Below are 23,261 nucleotides of genomic sequence, written 5' to 3' on the forward strand. Positions count from 1 at the left end.
AATAAGAACCCTAAAACCCCACTTCAAATCCACGAGCCTTTCATTCTTTTCCTAAAGGTGTCCTTGGTTCTCATGCTGTTTATCCTGCTCCGCAGCTGCTGCTCTGTAAAGTGCTTATCTTGATCCATGGCAGCTGCTCTGTAAAATTCTTCTTGTATTACAACAGAATGGCAGTTCCCTGGGGTCTCCAACACACCCCCAGCCAGCTGGCAAATGCTGCTGAGGACCTTCAGGAAAGAAATGCCCTGGGTAGTGACAATGTCCACTGGACAACTGTGAGCCCCACAATGGGTCTCGTACCTTGTGCCATCTTCTGAACACCAGTAGCACGGTGTAGATGCAAGGCCCAGCCAGGCAAAATCAAAACATGCTTCTGGAAGGGGATGCATTCTGAAGAGTCGTTACACTAATGAGAGGACCACAAACATTCACTCAGCTAACTCCAAATCTCTGTGCCTTTGCAGGCCTAGGGTCTTGTTTGGTTCACAGAGACATGGTGGGTTGATTCTCAGCTCTGTACTGTAGCAAATGGGGTACAGATTCTGCATGACGGATGGGGAAGGAAGAAGAGAAAAGGCTGCTGCCATCCATGAGAGGGCACTGAGCTCTGCCTGGAGATGGCAGAGGAGCCAGCTGAGAATTGATGGAAAGGGCTCAGAGAGGAGAGTGGCAGATTCTGTTCCTTGCTTCCTGATCAGGAAGAACAAGAAGAGGGGACAGGCAGGAATCTGAGTTACAGCTGGGATGGAATTGTTTTCTTCAGACTGTCTGCTGTGGTGCAGTGTTTTGGTTCTAGGAGAAAACCATTGATAACACTCTGATGTTTACAGCTGCTGCTAAGCAGTGTTGTACAGAGCCAAGGCCATGGTCAGTGGAGGGCACATGGAGTTGGGAGGGAACAGAGTGAGGACAGCTGACTGATAGTGGCCAAAGGGACGTTCTCTATCAGCTGACAGCAAGCAGAAATTGTATTGAAAGGGGTGGGAGTTCATCTCAGTCTCTTCACTGCCCAGGGTCCAGCTGAGCATCAGTCTGATGGTGCTGTGCAAGTGCTTGTGCATCAGTTGTTACATACGATTCCATATCAACGGATATATAGTGATAACTATTACTCCTCTTCTTTTATCTCTCTTAGTAAACTGCTTTGTTACAACCCAGAAGTTGTATTTTTTTTCCCAGTTCTCATCCCCATCCCACTGGGAATGGGGCAGTGCACAAAGCACTGTGTGCTGCTGAGCCACATGTTGGGTTCAACAACCACTGTCATTTTGGTGCCTGATGTGAGACTCCAAGGGTTGAGATAACGGCACATCTGTCCTGAGCAGATAGGGCTTTGTGGGAGCTGGAGAAGTGCAGGCCATGGTGCTGATATGTGTGGATGTGCTCCCTATGTGTGGAGCTTGTTGAGTCTTCTCATGAAGCTTCACTGCACAGCTCCTTACTTGGTGCTTGGATGCTTGATTAGGGTATTTATTTTGCTATGCTGTTTGACCTCAGTTTGTACCACGATAAAATTGGCAGCTGACAAAGTGATGTTTTGTGCACATTCAGCTCTGCGGTCATCTTTGGGTTTTGGAAGTAATATTGTCCATATGATTAGGAATTACACAATTTACATTGTCGCCTCTGTGAGTCCGGGGGTGTACTGGATATTGTGTTGAGGGACATGGTTTAGTGGGAGCTATAGGTAATAGGTGAACTGTTGGAATGGATGATCTTTTAGGCCTTTTCCAACCTTGGTGATTCTATGAATCTATGATTGAGGTTAAACAATTATTCAGGAATATCACTGAGAGATCTGCCCCAAGGTGAGAAGGCTCTGCATGGCAGAGGGTGTGGGACGGTCTGGGCAGCTGCCTGGAGCGGTGGGCACCCCCAGGCCTTTGGAACTTCATCTCTGAGCAACTGCAGGATCCTGAGAAACTGGTAGAATATTGGGGGCAGGTCTGCTGTGGCTCTGGTAACCCCCAAGAGGCACAAATGACTGCAGTGTGCCAGATCCAGAGAGCTGGATCTGCTGACATTGCTGCAGCCTCTGCAACTCCTGGCACAGACCCTGCAGCAGATCCAAGGTTTTGCTACACGTCCTGCAGTTGCTCCAAGCTCTGGGACAGATCCCGCTGTCACTCCATCCCTCATAATGAGCTCTGCAGTTACTCGTGCTACGGGTCCTGTAGCTGTTCCAAGTATGGTAATAAGAAAATGGTACAAATTCCTCCCAAGGGAGGAAGTACAGCCCTGCGGTGGCTCCAACCCCTCCAATGAGCCCAGTGGCTGCTCCAACATAGTCACAGGTCCTGTGGTGGTTTCAGCTCTGGCAATGAACTCTGAGGTCACTTCAACTCCTGCAACAGCCCGACAGCCACTTCAGCTCCTACAGTGAACCCTGTGGCTGTTAAAACCCCTGCAACTAATCCTGGACTTGCAAACAGATGCGCATAGGGATTAGTTCATATATGTTTGCAACTGCATATGTTGTATATGTGTGAAAATACACTAAATATATTATATATGTATAAATACATTTGTCATAATTATTATCCTTTTCTTTTTCTCTTTGTCTCAACCCATAAACCTTAAGCCACAGCACTGCCCTGAGATGCTTACGGATCTCCTTGGGACTATTCAGTCTGATCTGGTCACACACTGAAGAGCACCAGAAGATCTCGAGGTTTTCTCAGGGAGCAGCTCCTGATGTATATTCCTTACACCAGCTTTGGAAGAGGCCTCCCTCCAGTTCTCTGGTCCTGCACTAAAGGGGCCCTCTTGTTATGGCAGTGCCAGCAAGGAGACCAGCTCTGACAGACCTGTTCATATTGCTGGCTACTGACTGCAGCCCTGGATTGCTGCTGTAGAGACAACAGGACTGTCGTGAGACACACAAGACCATCAGGACTGCACAAATTAGAGAACTTGAGAGCACTGTGGTGGTGTAGAGATCAGAAATGAAAAGAGCACATTGAGCTGCTGTCTGTGGATGTACCTCCCCAAATGCAGACAAAGTAGGAAGGAAAAAAAGCTAAGCAAATGTCTATTTAGAAACCTTTTTAGGTACCTTAAAATGTATTCAGGGAATCTGGTCACATGTTTCCATGAGCTCATGGATAGAGAAAATGGAAATTAGGTAGGAAAGAAGTGAAATATATTTTTATTTATAAGTTCAATAATATTTTTTTCTTTTTTTTTTGCACGTTGCTATATCTCACACAATCAAACAACAAAAGAGGCATAAACCTAAAGAACCATTACTGGGAATCCAATGAGGAGGTTGTGCATTTTATGGAAGCTGGAATAGTGCTTATTGCAACACCTTCCTGAGAGCGTGCTTGATCTCCCTGTTCCTCATGCTGTAGATAACAGGGTTCAGGGTTGGAGGAACCACTGCGTACAGAAGTGCAACTGTCAGATCCAGGAGTGGGGAGGAAATGGATTGAGGCTTCAGGTGGGCAAAAAAGGCAGTGCTGAGAAACATGGAGACCACGGCCAGGTGAGGGAGGCACGTGGAGAAGGCTTTGTGCCGTCCCTGCTCAGAGGGCATCCTCAGCACAGCCATGAAGATCTGCACATAGGACACCACTATGAAAACAAAGCAGCCGAAGGCTAAACTGGAACCAAAAAAGAGAAAGACAACTTCCCTGAGATTTGATTCTGAGCAAGAGAGCTTGAGGATCTGGGGGATTTCACAGAAAAACAGGTTCACAACATTGCCTTGGCAGAGAGGCAGTGAAAACGTACTGGCAGTGTGCAGCAGGGAATGGAGAATCCCAGCGCCCCAGGCAGCTGCTGCCATGGTGGCACAAGCTCTGCTGTCCATCAAGGTCCCGTAGTGCAGGGGCTTGCAAATGGCAACGTAGCGGTCATAGGACATAATGGTGAGAAGGGAACACTCTGCTGAGGCAAAGAAGAGAAAGAAAAAGAGCTGTGCAACACATCCTGTGTAGGAGATGGCCCTGGTGTCCCAGAGGGCGTTGGCCATGGCTTTGGGGAGAGTGGTGGAGATGCAGCCCAGGTCGAGGAGGGCCAGGTTGAGGAGGAAGAAGTACATGGGGGTGTGCAGGCGGCGATCGCAGGCTACGGCTGTGCTGATGAGGCCGTTGCCCAGGAGGGCAGCCAGGTAGATGCCCAGGAAGAGCCAGAAGTGCAGGAGCTGCAGCTGCCGCGTGTCTGCCAACGGCAGCAGGAGAAACTCGCTGATGGAGCTGCTGTTGGGCATCTGCTGTTGTTCCTTGCCTCAGAGACCTGTTCAGAATGCAGAAGATAATGACAAGTCCAGACCATTCTCAGACACACTCCTCCTGCTATAATATGAAATGTTTTTATTCTTTTACAACAGTGTACATTTAGCACCATTACTTGCATTTAATTTCATGTATTTTAGCATTCCTAAAGCAGGAGCAGCATATGGAACTCTGACCTTCCTCTTATTTTCTTATCCCTTCTCCCTGGATATTTCCTACTGTTTCTTGTCTTATCTTTACCCCAAGTGCTCTTGGAGTGCCCTACCCCAGCTTCAGTGGCATTCAGTTTCAGTTAGAAAATGCTGCCTGTTTTTATGATAAGTGAATTATTCATGCCTACAGAAAATGATGATAATTACAATTGGTTCCATTCTTAGAGAAGGGGTAGACTGAGAGCACATCATGTGTGACTGTTCACAAAACAAGCAAATGACTTACGAAAAATTCTCAGATCTCTGACAGCCCCTTTTAGGTTTCTTTACTCCAATCCTTTTTGCCCCAGAAAAGAAAATGGAAACCTGCCTTCGCTCTCCTCTTGCCAAGGGCGTTCACAAACATTCTGTTGTGAAGTGGAGTTGTGATCCCCTGCCCCAGGCAGAAGCTGTGGCAGCACAAGCCGTGCCGGGGGGCTCCTTCAACCCACACGTCTCCCCGCAGCGCCCTGGGCAGCTCCCCGGGCAGGCTGAGAGCTGAGCCTGGCAGGTGGCAGAGTCCCATACCCGGCACACAGCCCCTAGGGCACAGCAGGGACCCTGCTCTGCAGGACAGCCCTGGTTACCCGCCTGCAGCCCCGGCTGCACAGCCTGCAGCCATGCTGGGACACGCAGCCCTCAGGGCTGTGCTCTTACAATCCAGCATGGAAGCCCCCAGCTGGAGCAGAAGGCTTTTTCCACTGTAAAGAAACATGCAGCGCCTGCGGCCAGATCTGCTATGGTTTGTCCCACATTTAGATAATCCTCTATTAAAAGCATCTGCATTGTCTACTGCAAGGGACTTACTGTATCATGGTCTTTGAGTAATGCTCTTTCATAGAGCTCGCAGCCCGCTTACACAGTACATATCTTGTAAGCTCTCTCCAATTTCTCTCTTCTCTTTCTGTCACCTGCAGGCTGTGCTGTGTACAAGAGCTGCTCCTGGGCACAGCTGTCTCTCTAGAGCACCATCCACTTTTATGAGCTCCCTGTGTCCCAGGAGCGTGGCCCAGCTCAACAGCAGATGATCTCATTTTTATTCTTCCCACTCATCTCCCCTGACAATCCCCTGACAATCCCCTGAATTGTCTGGACCGCGCATGCCTGGCCATGTTGGTTGTCCAGCAAATATCTGGATAATTGAAATCCCCCATAAGCACCAGTGCCTGGGAGTGTGCCGCTACTTCCAGTTGCTTATGGAAGGCCCCATTGACCTCCTCCTCCTGATCAGGAGGCCTGTAGTACACACCCACAGCAGTGTCCCCTTTGCCAGCCTGGCCCTTGATTCTCACCCACAAGCTCTCGACTTCTACATTACTCTCCCCCAGGTGGAGTTCAATACATTCTAGCTGCTCTCTCACGTAAAGGGCAACTCCACCACCCCGCCTTGCCAGCCGATCTTTCCTAAAAAGCACATAGCCCTCCATGACAACATTCCAGTCATGAGAGCTGTCCCACCACGTTTCCATGATCGCAATGAGATCATGGCCACGTGACTGTACGCAGAACTCCAATTCTTCCTGTTTATTCCCCATGCTTTGCGTGTTGGTATAGAGGCACTTGAGAGAGGCAGCATCTCTCCACCCCTCTCCATGCCTTTTAACCCCATTGTCTGCACCCAGCGAGTTCTGCTTTAAGACCTGAACTGCCGCGTCAGACCCAGTGACCCTTGTTTTGTCCCCTTCCCCCATCCTACCTAGTTTAAACACCTGTCAATAAGTCCTGACAGTTCCTCACCTGGAACCCTCTTACCCCTTTGAGACAGGCCGCTTCCGTCTGCAGCTGTCATGCCAGGAGCCGAATAAATTGCCCCATGATCAAAAAAACCAAGACTCCTATGTCTGCACCAACTCTTTAACCATTTGTTTAAGAGGTGGGTTTTTAGGCCCAACTCAGTATCCCTCCCTGCCACTGAAGGTACAGATGAAATAACCACTTGCACACCTGTTCCTTCGATTACCTGCCCCAGTCCCCTGAAATCATTTTTGATAGCCTTCAGGCTTTTTTAACTAACTTCTTCACTGCCAGCCTGAACTATCAGCAGGGGATAGTAGTCAGAAGGGCAGATCAGACTGGGAAGTCTCCCAGCAATGTCCCTGACCTGTGCCCTGGGGAGGGAGCACACCTCCCTGTGGCTAGGGTCAGGCCGGCATATAGGGCCTTCCATTCCTCGCAGAAGGGAGTTGCCTATGACGACTACCCTTCTATCCTTCCGTGTGGAAGAAGTTTTGAGGCGCGGGTGTGTCCGCTTCCCCCGAGGCACCCTCACAGGTGGGGCTGCTTCCACATCGGCATTCACCTCTCCCTCGGGTTCCAGGGCCCCAAACCTATTTTGCAGAGGCACCTGGGGAGCCAAGCATGGTCGTGGGGGGGGACTCCTACTTCGCCGAGCTGCCGGTACCTGTTTCCACCCATCCTTTTCTCTCAGACTACTTTGGTCTGACTGGCAACTGCAGGATAGAGGCTCTGCCGACAGTCCCACACCCCCTACCTCTACATTTGTATTGGTAGGGGTAAGGGAGGACTGAGGGCTCAGTGCAGCAGGAACACAGTCCATCTGCACACTCCTTTCTATCGCCTATTTGCAAGGTGACCGGGGGCAAAATGCTTCTTGGAGAGCCTCAGCTGTGTGCCTGGATCCCAGTGCCAATAGGGCCTGGCACCACCCATCAATTTCAATTTCACAGTCCTTAATGGACCTCAGCCTCTCCTGTTCAGATTCTCTGATTGTCCGCAGTCTAACTACCTCCTCCCTAAGCTCCACCACAAGGCTGAGCAGCTCATCTAGCTGCTCACACCGCACACAAGTTGCATCCTTCCCATCCTCTCCTGGCAGCAGCAGGTTGAGGCACTCCTGGCAGCCAGAGACCTGAACTGCCACATCTTGGAGCAGACCCTCTGTTTGGGTTGCCACAGTCTTTGTACGGGAAGCCCGTTTCCTGATGAGGACCATTTTTGAAGTGTTAGCATCAGGTCCTGTCAACAGAAGAGCAAGTTACCTGAGAAAAGACAAGAGCACTGACCCGTGCTCACACAGGATGCAGCCTCCACTCCCACTGCTGCCTTATTGAGTGCGTAGCCCAGGCAGCCCTCAAACACTGACTACCTCCAAACTAGGTGCTCAGAACAGCTTTTCACACCTTCTGTGTTGTGTGGGTGGGAACTAGTTCCCCACCCACTCTGGCCTCTCTTTATCCACACAGCAAATGGGTGTCTCTCTGTGCACAAGAGACGCTCCTGGGCACAGCTGTCTCTCTACAGCACCATCCACTTTTATGAGCTCCATGTGTCCCAGGAGCGTGGCCCAGCTCAACAGCAGATGATCTCATTTTTATTCTTCCCACTCATCTCTTCTCACATTTCCCTGGGTCCTCAAGGTCAACATCTCCTGAAAGACAACAGCATCATGACTGTGTTTTGAAATCCGCTCAATTAACCACCACATATCCAGTGGTCAGTGACTGATTGGAGACATATAGCGAGTGCTACTAGAGTTCGTTTGATGAAACAATAAGGGCACCCAGACAAGGACAGGGAGGTTTGGACTTTCCCTGTGCAGGACAGTGATCCAGCTGAGGCAGTGCAGGAATCTCATCCCTTGACAGAAATCCTGGAGCTGAAATGAGATTCAGCTCCCCACAGAATCACAGGAGCTGGGATTCCTCTGATTCAGTTCAGAAGAGCACAAGGAGTTGCCTGCATGTGAGCTCCTGCTCTGAGTCCTCGGTCCTTCAGCTGGGAGGCAGCTGCTTACACACAGACACTGGGTGATGCCCAAGGTGCCTGGGCTGCTCCTGATGTTTGCCAGTGCTTGTAAACAGTGTGGGAAATACCTGAGATAGACACCTCTTTCCTGGGCATCAGCTGAGGTCCAGAGAGGGGATAGCACCGGCTGTCTGGTGTATTCACACGCAGCTGCAAGAGCAGCACAGGGCCTTCAGGAAAGCCATGCCCATGGAGTGTCCGTGTTGCTACGTCGAATCCAAGACCCACGATCCGTCTAATGTCTGTGTTTCACCTTCTGCACACTGATACCATAGATGATCTGCAGGCCTGAGCTCCTGTGTGGACCACAGGGACACAGTTACATGGCTTCCACAACTTCACTGTAGCACAAGGGGAGTACAGAGTCTTAACAAGGGTTGGGTGAGGAGTCAAGGAAGGGCAACTGCCCTCTGTGAGAGTGCACTGAGATCTGCCTGAGGATGGAAGAGCAGACAGGTCAGAGCTAATGGAAATGGCCAACAGAGGAGACCATCAGTGTCTGTTCCTGTCTTCTTTTCATGGAGAGCAAGTGGAAGGTGCCCTCTGCAGACAGATGGGAGTCTCATGCTGTCAGGCCATTGACCCTTTTGGGAGCCTTTTTCACTCCAGTATATGCTGCAGGGACAGCACAGCAGGGCATGTGCCATCCAGAAGATTTGTGCAGAGCACAGATGGGAGATTCTTGACCAAGCCATGGAGGAACCAAAGAGGAGAGGTTCTCTGCTGGATCTCATACTCTCCGTCAACAAAAGTCTGGTGGGAACTGTGAAGGTCAATGAGGTATCAGGACATGTACAAGAAGCAAATGGATCTCGTTTTATTTATTTATTTATTTATTTATTTATTTATTTATTTAGAGTCCGTAAGCTTAAAAGATATTCATTAATGTCAATAAAATTGAGACAAAGAATTAAAGACAAAGATTGAAATCAATGAAAATTTGTTAACCATTCTCAACGTGAGAAAACCTCATGAGTCTTGTTCCATTTTAAGTTGTAAATATGTATCTTTGAGGTGATTTGATGTCTTTTTTTTTTCTTTTTTTTCTTTTTTTTTCTTTTTCTGAAACTACGATGTTTTCCAGAACTGTGTTTGCTGGACACAAATGCCTTCAGGTTCAGGGACACAGACAGCGGTGCCAGTGCCAATGCCCTGAGACTATAGCCTGGCGCCCGCTGCTGCTCTTCCCTGCTGTCTATTTTATGTCCCTCATCCTCCAGGTGTCTCCAGCTCTCCTAAATAAATGGCTGTCGTTAAGGGCATGTTTACAGCAGGCCATTTAGACACATGCTCTTGCCACAGCCTGCCAGATTTCCCCACCCCTTGCTCTTTGTTCAGTCAGATAACTCCCAATTATCTGTCTGATTTGTGACTTTTAGGGGGATGACTCAAATTTGCTCCATCTCGCCAAAGTCTGATGGACTGTGTTGTCAACTCCTTCGCCGTGATTCTATCTATCCCTTCTTATCTTTTCTTTTTCTCTTACTTTTTCTTTTTCTATGCCGTTTTCTTCTCCTTTTTCTTTCCTTTCCCTTTTCCCTTTCCCTTTCCCTTTCCATATCCTTTTTTTCCTTTTCATTTTCCTTTTTCTTTTTCTATTTCTTTTTTTCTTTCACTTTCTCTCTTTTAATTTTTCATGCTTCAAAGAAAGCATGAATTCTGTAAGATGTTCATTAATGTCAGTAAAAGTGAAAAAAAGAGTTGAAGACAAAGATAGAAATCAAGAAGAATGTGTTAACCCGTCTCAAAGTGAGAAATACTCATGAGTCCTGTTCAGTTTTAAGTTGATACCTCCCAAATCCCTGGATGATTTATCCCAGGGAGATTACCGGAATTTGCTCCATTCCTCCAAAGTCTGTTGTCAACTCCTTCACCGTGATTCTATCTATCCCATCCTATCTGTGTCTAACTCATTTCTTGTGGAAATACTCCCTAGGAAACATAAACCTCAATAGAAGCAGCTTGGACACGGCATGCAGTTGATCACTGTATTTTACTGTTCATTCAATTGCATCACCTTTCCTTCTGTTTGTTGGACATAAATAAAGATAATTATTTCTTTTTCCATGTGCAGCTGGTTCTCTGTGGAAAGCCAGTGGGAGTTGGTACAAAGGAGGTTTAACACTGAGCAGGTGACGGCAGAGTGATGTAAGGAAAACTGATGCAAGTGCCATGGGGCCAATGTGAGTAGAAGTGGGGTGGGGAGATTGAGGAGGAACTTTGTCCACAACGAAACAGAATAGAACTCACTGGGGACATCCTGAATTGACATAAGTTGCAAAGTGCTTCTTTTACTTCCTGTATAAAACAAACTATAAACAAATAGACAATAACTGAATTTTGGATTCTTGCTCTTTATGCACTCTCCATTTTGCTGAACAAGTTCTGAAAACCTGAAGAAGATAACAGGAAGGTACAAGGCACAGGAGGCTCTTTAAGGTTAGAATGGGCCCCAGGGCGTATTTGCTGCTAAGTCCGTCAACCACCAGTGCAGAGAGAAGTTTGCACAAAGAACTCAGCAAGACAAAGTCAGAAGCAACAGTGAAGTTTATTGGAGTACTAATGGGCCCACTGAGGGCCATTAGCAAGCAAGCTTCCCAAGGCAGTAATTAGAGCAGATAATTGGAAGCCATTACTCCAGTCAGGTAAAGGCACTGGCATGGTGGCTCTGATGCTAAGAAAATCCTCCTTTGTCTTAAGAAGCAAACAGGACAAGCCCTGATTCCCAGACCCTTGGCAGGGAGATCTTGTCTCTCATGTTAGCTCAGGGCCCTTCCTGGGGCAGTGGGATGGAGGTCTGTATGATGTTTAATGAAAGACATGGGGACAGAAGATCCCAGGCTCTGCATTAGGTGCAATGATACTGTCAAGTTCATGTCCCATGTGTGCCCTGTGTCTCATCACAGGATGTGGGATGTGAGAAGGGCTCTGTCTAAACAAGAAGTCAATCACAGTGAAATTCTGAACTTCAGATCTCCCAGTTCCAGTGCCCTCCTGTGCACACCCTCCCATTGTTTGATGTCCTTTACGTTCTGCATTGCCCAGAAGTGAACCTAGTGCTCCAGGTGAGGCTGGAGCTGCACAGAGCAGAGAGGGACAATCCTCTCCCTCACCCAGATGGCAATAAAATGCCTGATGTGCTCCAGAGGACTGTTAGCTTTCCTGGCTGTCTGGGCACACTGCTGACTCACATTCAATTAGATTTTGACCAGAACCCCCAGTCCTTTTCAGTCAGAACTCTCTCCAGTGTCCCATATACATTCTGTGTTTATGTCCAGGGTTGCCCCTACCCAGTTGCACAATCAGGCACTTGTTCTTGTTAGACGTTATTCACTTGGTGCTTAGTACCAACTGGTACCCACTTCTCTGACTTGTCCACATCTCTCTGCAAGTCCTCTCCACCCTAAGTGGAGGCAGCAGCACCTCCTCATCTGCTATCATCAGCGAACATAAGCAAAAATTCCTGCATGCAAGTCATCCACAAAAACATAGAAGAGAAGTGGCCCTATAATGGAGCCCTGGGGAACCCTGATAGTGACCATCTACCAGGCTGATGGAACCCATTGACTGTAATCCTTTGGGGCTGACCTACTGGCCAACTGCTCACCCACCACATTCTGTTTCTGTCTAGCCGTATGCAGGACATTCTGTCCAGAAGGGTTCTGTGAGAAATAGTCTTAAAAGCTCTACTAAAATTCTCAAGGATAACATCAACTGTCAACCCTTGGTCAACCAATTCACTAACATTGTCATAAAAAGACCTATAGTTAAACAGGAACTTCCCCTCAGGATCTTGTGTTGACTGTGACCAATGAAACAATTGTCCATCAGGTGATTTTCAATCACTCTCACAATCACTTTCTCCATAATTTTACCAGGCACTGGAGTTAGACTGACTGGTTCATAATTGCCCCTGTCATCTTTCTTGCTCTTCCTTACAATGAGACAACATTTGCCAGCTTCTCTTCAACTTGTATGACTATGGATTTATTTAGATGCCATTGAAATGAGAGCCCAGAGAATACTAAGGTGTCATCATTGCAAGAACATAGATGTGCCATAGCTTTGCAGTGTATTGAACTCTGGAGTATGCCACAGATGAAGCATAGAGAAAGACTGGCCTCTTCTGTTGGTAAGCAGAGTAACACTGCATGATACATGGGGACTGTGTCTCTGCTCTGCTATGCTCTGCTTGCAGGGGAAAGGTGCAGGGGGTTGCTGTCATGACAGTGCTCATATCTGAGGTGTGGGTTCAAAGTGGAGAGACCAGGCTTTTTTCAGCAGTGTGTGGAGACAAGACAAGGGGAAATGGAACAGAAACTGGAGCATAGGAAGTTCTGCACAAATGTGTGCAAGAACATCTTTACAGTGAGGGTGATGGAGCCCAGGAACATACTGCCCAAGAGGTTGGGGAGTCTCCTTCTCTGGAGATATTCAAGACCCGCCTGGACGCCCACCTGTGTGCCTACCTGGTATTCCCCAGGGGTCTGTGCTGGGGCCTGTCCTCTTCAGTATCTTTATTGATGACCTGGATGAGGGCACTGAGTGCATCCTATGTAGGTTTGCAAATTACACCAAATTGGCTGGGAGTGTGGATCTTCCTGGAGTTAGCAAGGCCCTACTGAGGGATCTGGACAGGCTGGAGAGCTGGGCTGAAGCCAATGGGATGAGGTTCACCAAGACCAAATGCCACGTCCTGAACTTTGGGACCTGGAATGGACTTCCTAGGTTGAAGGTGGTGGATTCAGTGACCCTGGAGGCGTTCAAGGAATGACTGGATGTTGTGTTGAGGGCCATGGATTAGTGGGAGCTATTGGTGATAGGTGACCAGCTGGACTGGATGATCTTTTAGGACTTTTCCAACCTTGGTGATTCTACGATTCTATGATATCCTGTCCTTGTATGAGTGCCCTCCCTGAGCAAACACTCTCTGGGATGACTCAGCACATGTCAGGAATTAGTCACTGACCACTAAATCTGTTGAATTTAACACCATATTGGGTCTTGAGAAACAAGTCCAGTGGCAGCATGGCACCCCAGAAAGAAGAGTCTGATAACGGGATGACTTTCAAAAATTCCCTTATAAATACTTGGGCGAAAGATCATGGCATTGTTTGGATTTATCATATCCCCTACCATGCACTATCTTCTGGTAAAAAAGATCAATACAATGGGTTGTTGAAATCTATTTTGTAAGCAATGGGTGGTGGAACACTGAAGCACTGGGTAAAGCATTTGGCAGAAGCCACTTGGTTGGTCAGTACTAGAGGATCAGTCAGTTGTGATGGTCCTAGCCAATCCAGCCCCTGTATACTGCAGAGGGAGATAAGGTCACTGTTGTTCATGTAAAGAACATGTTGGGAAAAGCTGTTTGGGTCCTTCCAGCCTCTGTAAAGGGCAAACCTGTCCGTGGAACTGTTTTTGCCCAGGGACCTGGGTGCGCTTGATGGGCGATGCAGAGAGATGGGGATGTTCAATGTGTACCACAAGGGAATTTGATGTTGGGGGAGTGCAGTCAGTAATTCCGTGTATATATATGTCTCATGGTCTCATAGTCTCGTGCGGGTAGGAAGGGACCTTAGAGATCATCGAGTCCAACCCCCGAGATTTGAGTTTCTGTGTAGCACAGTGGCACTTCTACCACTTGCGCCACAGGGGGGATTCGAACCCAGGCCACAGTGTTGCAAGGCAGCATTCCTACCACTGCGCCACCGGGGTAGTATAAAGAACTGTGTGTGTAATGCATTTTAATTACTGTTTATTTGCATTCAGATGTGTTTTCTAAGCATGATATAGTGATGTAGAATTGAGGGTGGAATATCTTGGTTTTGTCATTTTTCCTATTGGTATTCCATATATAGTAGTTAGTAAGACAAGTTTTCCTCCTTAGGTCGTTGCTGCTGCTCTGTTTGTTTCCTTGAGCCCAGCTCCCATCTCCCCCATTCCTTTTTCCCTTCCCATTTGTTTGGGGCCATGGGGCCCACGGGCCTACTGCTCCCCCTGTCATGGACACTGACTGATCTAGATAACTCTATGACAGTGCCAGCAAGGAGACCAGCCCTGACACAGCCATTCATATTGCTGGCTACTGACTTCTGTCCTGAAGTGCTGCTGTAGAGACAACAGAACTGTTGTGAGACACACAAGGCCTGCAGAAATACGAGGTCTTGAGAGCACTGTGGCTGTATAAAGAGAGCAGAATTGAAAAGGGCACGTTCTGCTGCTGAACCCCCCAGACCCAGACAAGGTAGGAAGAGAGAACAGCAAAGGAAAAGTCAATTTTTAAAGCTTATTATTAATCTCTTAACCTATTCATGGAATATGGTTCCATGTTTCTTTGAGCTCCTGGAGTAAGAAAATGGAAATTAGGTAGGAAAGAGGAAGTGAAATAAACTGCAACTTATTTGCAGATTACAGTATTACAAAAAATCAAAAATACAAAAATAATGGAACATAAAGAACCATCACTGAGAGTTGTGTGAGGAAGATGGGCACTTTATGGAAGCTGGAATAGTGCATATTGCACCAGTTTGCTGAGAGCATGCTTGATCTCCCTGTTCCTCATGCTGTGGATAATAGGATGGAGTGTTGGAGGAAACAAATAGCAGAAGTGCCACTGTCAAATCCAGGGGTGGGGAAGAAACAGAGCGAGGTTTCAGGTAGGCAAAAAAGGCAGTGCTGAGAAACAGGGAGACCACAGCCAGGTGAGGGAGGCACGTGGAGAAGGCTTTGTGCCTTCCTTGCTCAGAGGGCATCCTCAGCACAGCCATGAAGATCTGCACATAGGACTCAACTATGAAAACAAAGCATCCAAAGAATAAACTGGCACTAAAAATTATAAACACAACTTCCCTGAGGACGGAGCCAGAGCAGGAGAGCTTGAGACAACATTCCCTTGGCAGAGAGGCAGTGAAAACGTACTGGCAGTGTGCAGCAGGGAATGGAGAACCCCAGTGCCCCAGGCAGCTGCTGCCATGGTGGCACAAGCTCTGCTGTCCATCAAGGTCCCGTAGTGCAGGGGCTTGCAGATGGCAACGTAGCGGTCATAGGACATGATGGTGAGAAGGGAATACTCTGCTGACATGAAGAAGAGAAGGAAAAAGAGCTGTGCAGCACATCCTGTGTAGGAGATGGCCCTGGTGTCCCAGAGGGCGTTGGCCATGGCTTTGGGGAGAGTGGTGGAGATGCAGCCCAGGTCAAGGAGGGCCAGGTTGAGGAGGAAGAAGTACATGGGAGTGTGCAGGCGGCGGTCGCAGGCTACGGCTGTGCTGATGAGGCCGTTGCCCAGGAGGGCAGCCAGGTAGATGCCCAGGAAGAGCCAGAAGTGCAGGAGCTGCAGCTGCCGCGTGTCTGCCAACGGCAGCAGGAGGAACTCACTGATGGAGCTGCTGTTGGGCATCTGCTTTTGTTCCTTGCCTTCGAGTCCTTCTCAGAGTGCAGATGATAATGACAAGTCCTGACCATTCTCAGAGACACTCCTCCTAATATGCTTTGAAATGTTTTCATTCTCCTATGATAATATTCATTTGGCAGCACTAATTGAATTTAACTTCATTAAGTTCACCATTCTATAAGCAGAAGAAGCCTATGGAGTTTTAACCTTCCTTTCATCTTCTTATCCCATCTCCCTGGACTTTTTCATCTGTTTTGTGTCTCATATCTTTACCCTCTCTGCTGTTAAAATCCTCAGTCCCAGCCTTTGTGCCCTTCACTTTCTGTTCAGGAAAACATGCCTATTTGCAATATAAGTGCATTATTCTTGTCAACAAAATTGATAATCTCAAATAGTTCCACCCCTGGAAAGGTTTCTTTTTGTGAATGGAGAGGCTGAAAACACTTCACATGTGACAGTTCACATAAAAAGCAATTGACTGAAGAAGAATTGGGAGTCTCAGAGCTGTGTTTATATTTGACAGACTCTTTGATTTCTGCTTCCAATCCTTTCCCCTTCCATCCAATCAAGAAATAGAAAATTGCTACCTTGGCTCTCCTCTTGCAAAGTACCCTCAGAAACCTTCAGTTGTGCAGTGCAGCTGTGATCCTTCTGCCCCAGGCAGCAGCTGTAGCAGCACAAGCCCTGCCGGGGGACTCCTTCCCCCCACCCGTCTCCCCGCAGCACCCTGGGCAGCTCCCCGGGCAGGCTGAGTGCTGAGCCTGGCAGGCGGCAGAGTCCCATACCCGGCACACAGCCCCTGGGGCACAGCAGGGACCCTGCTCTGCAGGACAGCTGTGGGCACACACCTGCAGCCCTGTCTGCAAAGCCTGCAGCCTTGCTGGACACGCAGCCCTCAGGGCTGTGCTCTGGCGCTGCAGCACAGAAGCTCTCATCTGGAGCAGAAGGCTTTTTCCAGTGTAAAGAAACATGCAGTGCCTGCTGCCATGTCTTCTATGGGATGTCCCACATAGAGATAACTCTCTATCAATAGCAGCTGCATGGTCTGAAGTGAGACTTACCGTGTCATGCTCTGTGAGCAATGCTCCTGCAGGAAACTCAGAGCCTCCTTACACCTCACACATCCTGGAAGCTCTCTCCTTTTTCTCTTCTCTCCTTCTGGGAGATGTAGGCTGTGCTGTGCACAAGAGCTGCTCCTGGGCACAGCTGTCTCTCTGCAGCACTGCCCACTTGTATGAGTTCCCTGTGTCCCAGGAGCCCACCCAGATCAGCACACTAGAGGATTGGAGTTTCTCTTCCTCACTGCTTCCCCAGGAGATTTTTCCGGGGCTCCATGGCTGAAAGCTCTTGATAGACAGCAGGCTCATCTCTGCTAAATGCACTTGGGGTGGGAGGAGAGGAGACAAAGAAGTCGGAGGAGAACGGTTCAAGAAGGTCCACGGTTGTTGCTGTAACCTCAGCCTTAATGGATCCTAAATCCCCTGTGGCACCAGTTTTGATGAAACTGTCCAGCATTACATCAAGGAGATCTGTGCTCTGTTCAAGACTTCCCCATATTTAAGCCTGAATAGAAGGATACATCTGCTTTTCATTTATTGTCAGTTATAGAATTAGCAAAGATAGCAGTGACTTGCTGGTGCTTTGCATTGTCATTGTGTTTGCAGAATCAGACCAGATTGGACAATCAGGGAGTCATATACTCCAGACAAAGATGGTTCAGTTCACGACTAGATTTCATAAATCATGAAATAGAATCTTCCATGAACTCTAGGGTAAGACCTCTACAATGCCTGTCCTTGGAACTTTCACTTCTGCTCAACCATGTGGCATCTCATTTCTGGAAAGAGTTGGCCACTCTGACTTCCCACCAGGAGAATGGCGTGATATGCCTGGCCTTCGCATCTGTAGGGGACCCTTTCTCACTCTGCTGGTTTGGGGTTCCCCTCCCTGGATATTTCTTGAAGCCAGGGAACTACAGCACGAGACCTAATATCTCAGTTATGACCTTCAATGTGTCGGTAAACACCACTGACAACCTGACATGCCATGACCCTTGGCGATCCCTCATTTACACCTACTCAGTGGCTGTGTCTTGCAACATGCCAGGGGCATTTAGAGTGCTGGCGGATGAGGAGGATGAGGAAGAGGAGGAACTTCAGAGGGTGCTGCTCCACCCTCCATTGGCCACTAACCAAGGCCACCGGGATCACGGTAATGACTGAGGTTCTTAACATGCTCAAAAGGAATAGAACCTCCGACAGGGAAAAAAACACCACTACCGCCATGCAGAGAGTGAAGGATGCTGTGCAGAGGCTCTTAGAAAAGAAAGGGTACATCAGTCGTGACTGGTGGGGCAGCAAGCTGGGTATCTCTGACTTCTGGAATTGGTTGTGGTTTGATGGTGTTCATGGCACTGTGCTCATGTGGCTGGAAATTGGCTCTGTGACCTTATGCTTTACACCAACTATTCTCTAGTTCATCCAAGGACTCATCAGGATGCAGGTGGTGGCTACACAATACGTGTTGCTTGCAATCCAATAGTCATAAGTGCCATAGTTGAAGCTGTGATGTGATTGACGTGTTTTATCATGGAATTCTCTCCAGAGCTCACTCCGTGACAGCGGGAATATACACAGGGAGAGAAGGAACAAAGTACCTCCCTGCTCTAACAGCGCAGTACTGCATGGAGGCACAGCCTGGCCACATGCGCCCCAAGAGAGGGGACGGTGAGGGAGATTGCGAATGGGAATTTCCCCCTAGGGAGGGAAAAAATTAAAAAAAAAAAGCAACGATCTGAGAACAAGTGGCATTTTAATGAACCCTGTGACACTAAACAGCAAAGAGAGATTTTCAACAAGGAGAAAAACAAGTCCAAATCTCACCGATGGGCTGCGGGAAGTGGGAAGTTCCAACCACGCTGTCTCCTGCAGGGAACCAGGTTAAACCTTGACACCTTCCTGACCTTCCCTCCAGTGCTACTTCCTTCCCCCCATGCCCATTTAAGGCAGTCTACAGAAAAAGAAAAGAAAGAAAAACTTGTCTTCTTAACTCCCATTATCCCACATGATGTTCTGATGTGGAATAGCAACACCAACCACATTACAAAACTACAACAGTGAGCTTTCCCAGCCTCGCTCACTAACCAGCCGAAGCCTGCCTTGCTGTATGGATGTGGTCCCACTGGGCAGAAGCTCTGCTGTACGAACCCTCAGGGCTGCGGGGACAGGCCTGTCAGGACTGAGCCTCACCAGGCCGTGCTGCAGCCTGCTGGCTGGGCCAGACCAGTCGGGCCCCTTGGAGTCCATTTTGAGATCCCACAGCGCACACGGGAGCCCTGCCTTTGAAAGCAGCCGCTTCAGCCCTGCTGAATGCCTGTCATTGGTTGCAGCCAACACAAGTTCCAACGGAGATGGTCCTGTTTAACTATAGATCCTTTTATAACATGGTTATCCATTTAGCTGAACAAGAGAATCCAGTTGATGTAATCCTTGAGGATTTCGGTAGATCTTTTCAGGCTATTTCTCACAGCACCCTTCTGGACAGAATGTACTGCATATGGCTAGACAGAAACATAACGTGGTAGGTGAACAGTTGGCCAACAGGTCAGGCCTAAAGGACTATAGTCAGTGGGTTCATTAAGGCTGTTAGATATTCACTATCAGGGTTCCCCAGAGCTCCACTTTAGGGCCACTTCTCTTTCATATTTTATGTATGACTTGAATGCAGGACTAGAAGATGTTCTGAGCAAGTTTGCTGATTTGACCAGATGAGGATGTGATGTTTCCTCCACTGAGGGTGGAGAGGACTTGCAGAGAGATGTGGACAAGGCAGAGAAGTGGGTACCAGTTGGTACTAAGCACCAAGTGCATAAAGCATAACAAGAACAAGTGCCTGATTGTGCACCTGGGTAGGGGCAACCCTGGACACACTGCCTGGATATGGGACACTGGAGAGTGGTCTGACTGAAAAGGATTGGGGTGCTGGTCTGCATCAAATTGAATGTGAGTCAGCAGTGTACCCAGGCAGCCAGGAAAGCCAACGGTCCTCTGGATTGCATCAAGCAAGTTATTGCCAGCTGGGTGAGGGAAAGGATTGTCACTGTATTCTCTGCACTGCTGCAGCCTCACCTGGAGCACTGGGTGCACTTCTGGGCAATGCAGAACATCAAAAACATCAAACTATGAGAGAGTGTGCACAGGAGGGCACTGGAACTGAGAGATCTGAAGTTCAGAGTTTCATTGGGATTGACTGCTTGCTCAGACTGGGCCCTTCTCACAACCCGCAACCTGCAATGAAACACAGGGCACACATGGGACATGAACTTGACAGTATCCTTGCACGCCATGCAGAGCCTGGGATCTTCTGTCCCCATGTCTTTCATTTAACATCATACAGACCTCCATCCCACTGCCCCAGGAAGGGTCCTGAGCCAACATGAGACCAGATCTCCATGACAAGGGTATGGGGATCAGGGCTTGGCCTGTCTATTTTGTAAGGCAAAGGAGGGGTTTCTTAGCATTAGAGCCACCACGCCAGTGCCTTTCATTGCCTGTAATCTTGTCTTCCAATTATCTTCTCTAACAAGTCCCTTGGGAATCTTGCCTGTAATGTCCCTCAGTGGGCCCATTAATACTCCAAGAAACTTCACTGTTACTTATGACTTTGTCTTGCTGAGCACTATGTGCAAACTTCTCTCTGCACTGGAGATTGATGGACTAAACATCAAATGCGACCTGGGGCCCATTATAACCTAAAGAGTGTATTGTGTCTTGTGCCTTTCTGTAATCTTCTTCAGGTTTTCAAACTTGTTCAGCAAAATGGAGAGTTATCTAGGGAGAGCTTAAAGAGCCAGAATCCAGCAGACATTTATAGTTTATTAATTTACAGTTATAAAGAAGATATTAAAGCCGCTCTGTACAACTCCTTGTACACATCTTAGCTGAACCAGAGGAATCCCAGCTCCTGTGGGTCCGTGGGGCACTGAATCCCATTTCAGCCCCAAGGTTTCCATCTGGGGATGAGGTGCCTGTACAGCCTCTGCTGGATCACTGCTCTGCACAGGGGAAGTCCAACCCTCCTTCTTGTTGTCTGGGTGCAATTTTTGTTTCATCAAACACTCCCTGGTACGATTCACCTCATGTCAGGAATTGTCTGGTGGATAATTGAGCAGATTTCAAAGCACACTGTTGTCTTTCAGGAGCTGATGGCCATGAGGACCCAGGGACATCTCAGGGGAGGTGAGTGGGAAACATAAAAACTGACATCATCTCATGCTGAGCTGGACCAGGCTCCTGGGACACAGGGAGCTCATAAAAGTGTGCAGCTCTTTAGAGAGGCAGCTGTGCCCAGGAGCAGCTCTTGTGCACAGCACAGCCTGCAGGTGACAGAGGAGAGGAGAAAAATTGCAGAGAACTTAGAGGATGTGTACTGTGTGAGAAAGCTGTGAGCACACAGCAAGAACAATGCTCACAGATCATGACATGGTAAGTCTCTTGCAGTAGGTAATGCAGCTGCTTTTAATAGAGGATTATATAAATGTGGGACATCTCATAGAAGACATGGCCACAGGCACTGCATGTTCCTTTACTGTGGAAAAAGGCTTCGGTTCCAGCTGAGGGCTTCTGTGCTGCAGTATGAAATCACAGCCCTGAGGGCTGTGTGTCCCAGCATGACTGCAGGCTGTGCAGCCGGGGCTGCAGGCGGGTGCCCAGGGCTGTCCTGCAGAGCAGGGTCCCTGCTGTGCCCCAGGGGCTGTGTGCCGGGTATGGGACTCTGCCGCCTGCCAGGCTCAGCACTCAGCCTGCCCAGGGAGCTGCCCAGGGCGCTGCGGGGAGACGTTTGGAGGAAGGAGCCCCCGGTAGGGCTTGTGCTGCCACAGCTGCTGCCTGGGGCAGGGGATCACAGCTTCACTGCACAACAGTATGTTTCTGAAGGTACTTTGCAAGAGCAGAGCCAATGCAGCGGGTTTCAATTTCCTGTTCTGGGGGAATGCAGAAAGGATTGGAGGCAGAAATGTAAAAGGGGCTGTCACAGCTCTGAGAATTTTTCTTCACTCAATTGCTTGTTTTGAGAACAGTCACACATGATGTGCTCTCAGTCTCCCATTTCCTGAAGGATGGAACCAATTGAAAATATCCCTATTTTCAGTAGACATGAATAATTAACCTGCAAGCAGGCAGCTTTTTAGAATTTACACTGAATGGCACAGAGGCTGTTTTGGGGCTCTAAGAGCAGTTGGGTTAAAGATATGAGACATGAAGCACATGAAAATATCCAGGGAGGAGGAATAAGAAAAGAAGAGGAAGGTTAGAGCTCCATATGCTGCTTCTGCTTAAGAAATGCTGAACAACATGAAATTAAATGCAAGTAATGGTGCTAAATGTACACTGTTGTAGGAGAATGAAAACATTTCATATTATAGCAGGAGGAGTGTCTCTGAGAATGGTCTGGACTTGTCATTATCTTCTGCACTCTGAGCAGGACTCCAAGCCCAGAAGCAGCAGATGCCCAACAGCAGCTCCATCAGCGAGTTCCTCCTGCTGCCGTTGGCAGACACGCGGCAGCTGCAGCTCCTGCACTTCTGGCTCTTCCTGGGCATCTACCTGGCTGCCCTCCTGGGCAATGGACTCATCAGCACAGCCGTAGCCTGCGACCGCCGCCTGCACACCCCCATGTACTTCTTCCTCCTCAACCTGGCCCTCCTCGACCTGGGCTGCATCTCCACCACTCTCCCCAAAGCCTTGGCCAACGCCCTCTGGGACACCAGGGCCATCTCCTATGCAGGATGTGCTGCACAGCTCTTTTTCTTTTCTTTCTTCATGTCAGCAGAGTATTCCCTTCTCACCATCATGTCCTATGACCGCTATGTTGCCATCTGCAAGCCCCTGCACTACGGGACCTTGATGGACAGCAGAGCTTGTGCCACCATGGCAGCAGCTGCCTGGGGCACTGGGGTTCTCAATTCCCTGCTGCACACTGCCAGTACGTTTTCACTGCCTCTCTGCCAAGGCAATGTTGTGAACCAGTTTTTCTGTGAAATCCCCCAGATCCTCAAGCTCTCCTGCTCAGAATCAAATCTCAGAGAAGTTGTGTTTATAATTTTTAGTGCCAGTTTATTCTTTGGATGCTTCGTTTTCATAGTGGTGTCCTATGTGCAGATCTTCTTTGCTGTGCTGAGGATGCCCTCTGAGCAGGGACGGCACAAAGCCTTCTCCACGTGCCTCCCTCACCTGGCCGTGGTCTCCCTGTTTCTCAGCACTGGCTTTTTTGCCTACCTGAAGCCCCCGTCCATTTCCTCCCCATCCATGGACCTGATGGTGGCACTTCTGTACTCAGTGGTGCCTCCAGCAGTAAACCCCCTCATCTACAGCATGAGGAACCATGAAGTCAAGAATGCTGTGAGGGAAGTTATGACCAGATGTGTTTTAAATGCAGTGAATTGCCTGTCTATTGGAATTCATGACATGTAATGCGGCTTTTTACTGTTGCAATCTCTGTTTTGTTTCAATCGATTTTTATAATTGTAATGTATTAAATCTTATTCTTTTTTAAAAAAATACTGTAATGCTCTTTACTAAAATGTCATTATTCAAATCAATTCCTCTTCAGCTTGTAACTTCTTAGTGTAGCCCAGACACACTGTACATAATGAATCAGGCTCTCCGTGAACCTTAA

General features: G+C 48.4%; 1 protein-coding gene across 1 annotated transcript; it reads left to right on the forward strand.

Moving 5' to 3' along the window:
- Window positions 1–22,090: 22,090 nt before the first annotated feature.
- Window positions 22,091–23,056, forward strand: LOC146752511 (olfactory receptor 14J1-like). Its single transcript, XM_085531745.1, has one exon. It carries the CDS (start codon window positions 22,091–22,093, stop codon window positions 23,054–23,056), a length of 966 nt encoding a protein of 321 aa, XP_085387871.1.
- The last annotated feature ends 205 nt before the right edge of the window (window positions 23,057–23,261 follow it).

The sequence above is a fragment of the Coturnix japonica genome, unplaced genomic scaffold, assembly GCF_054131305.1.
Source record: "Coturnix japonica strain WE unplaced genomic scaffold, WE-NBRP24 Scf044, whole genome shotgun sequence".
NCBI lineage: Eukaryota > Metazoa > Chordata > Aves > Galliformes > Phasianidae > Coturnix > Coturnix japonica.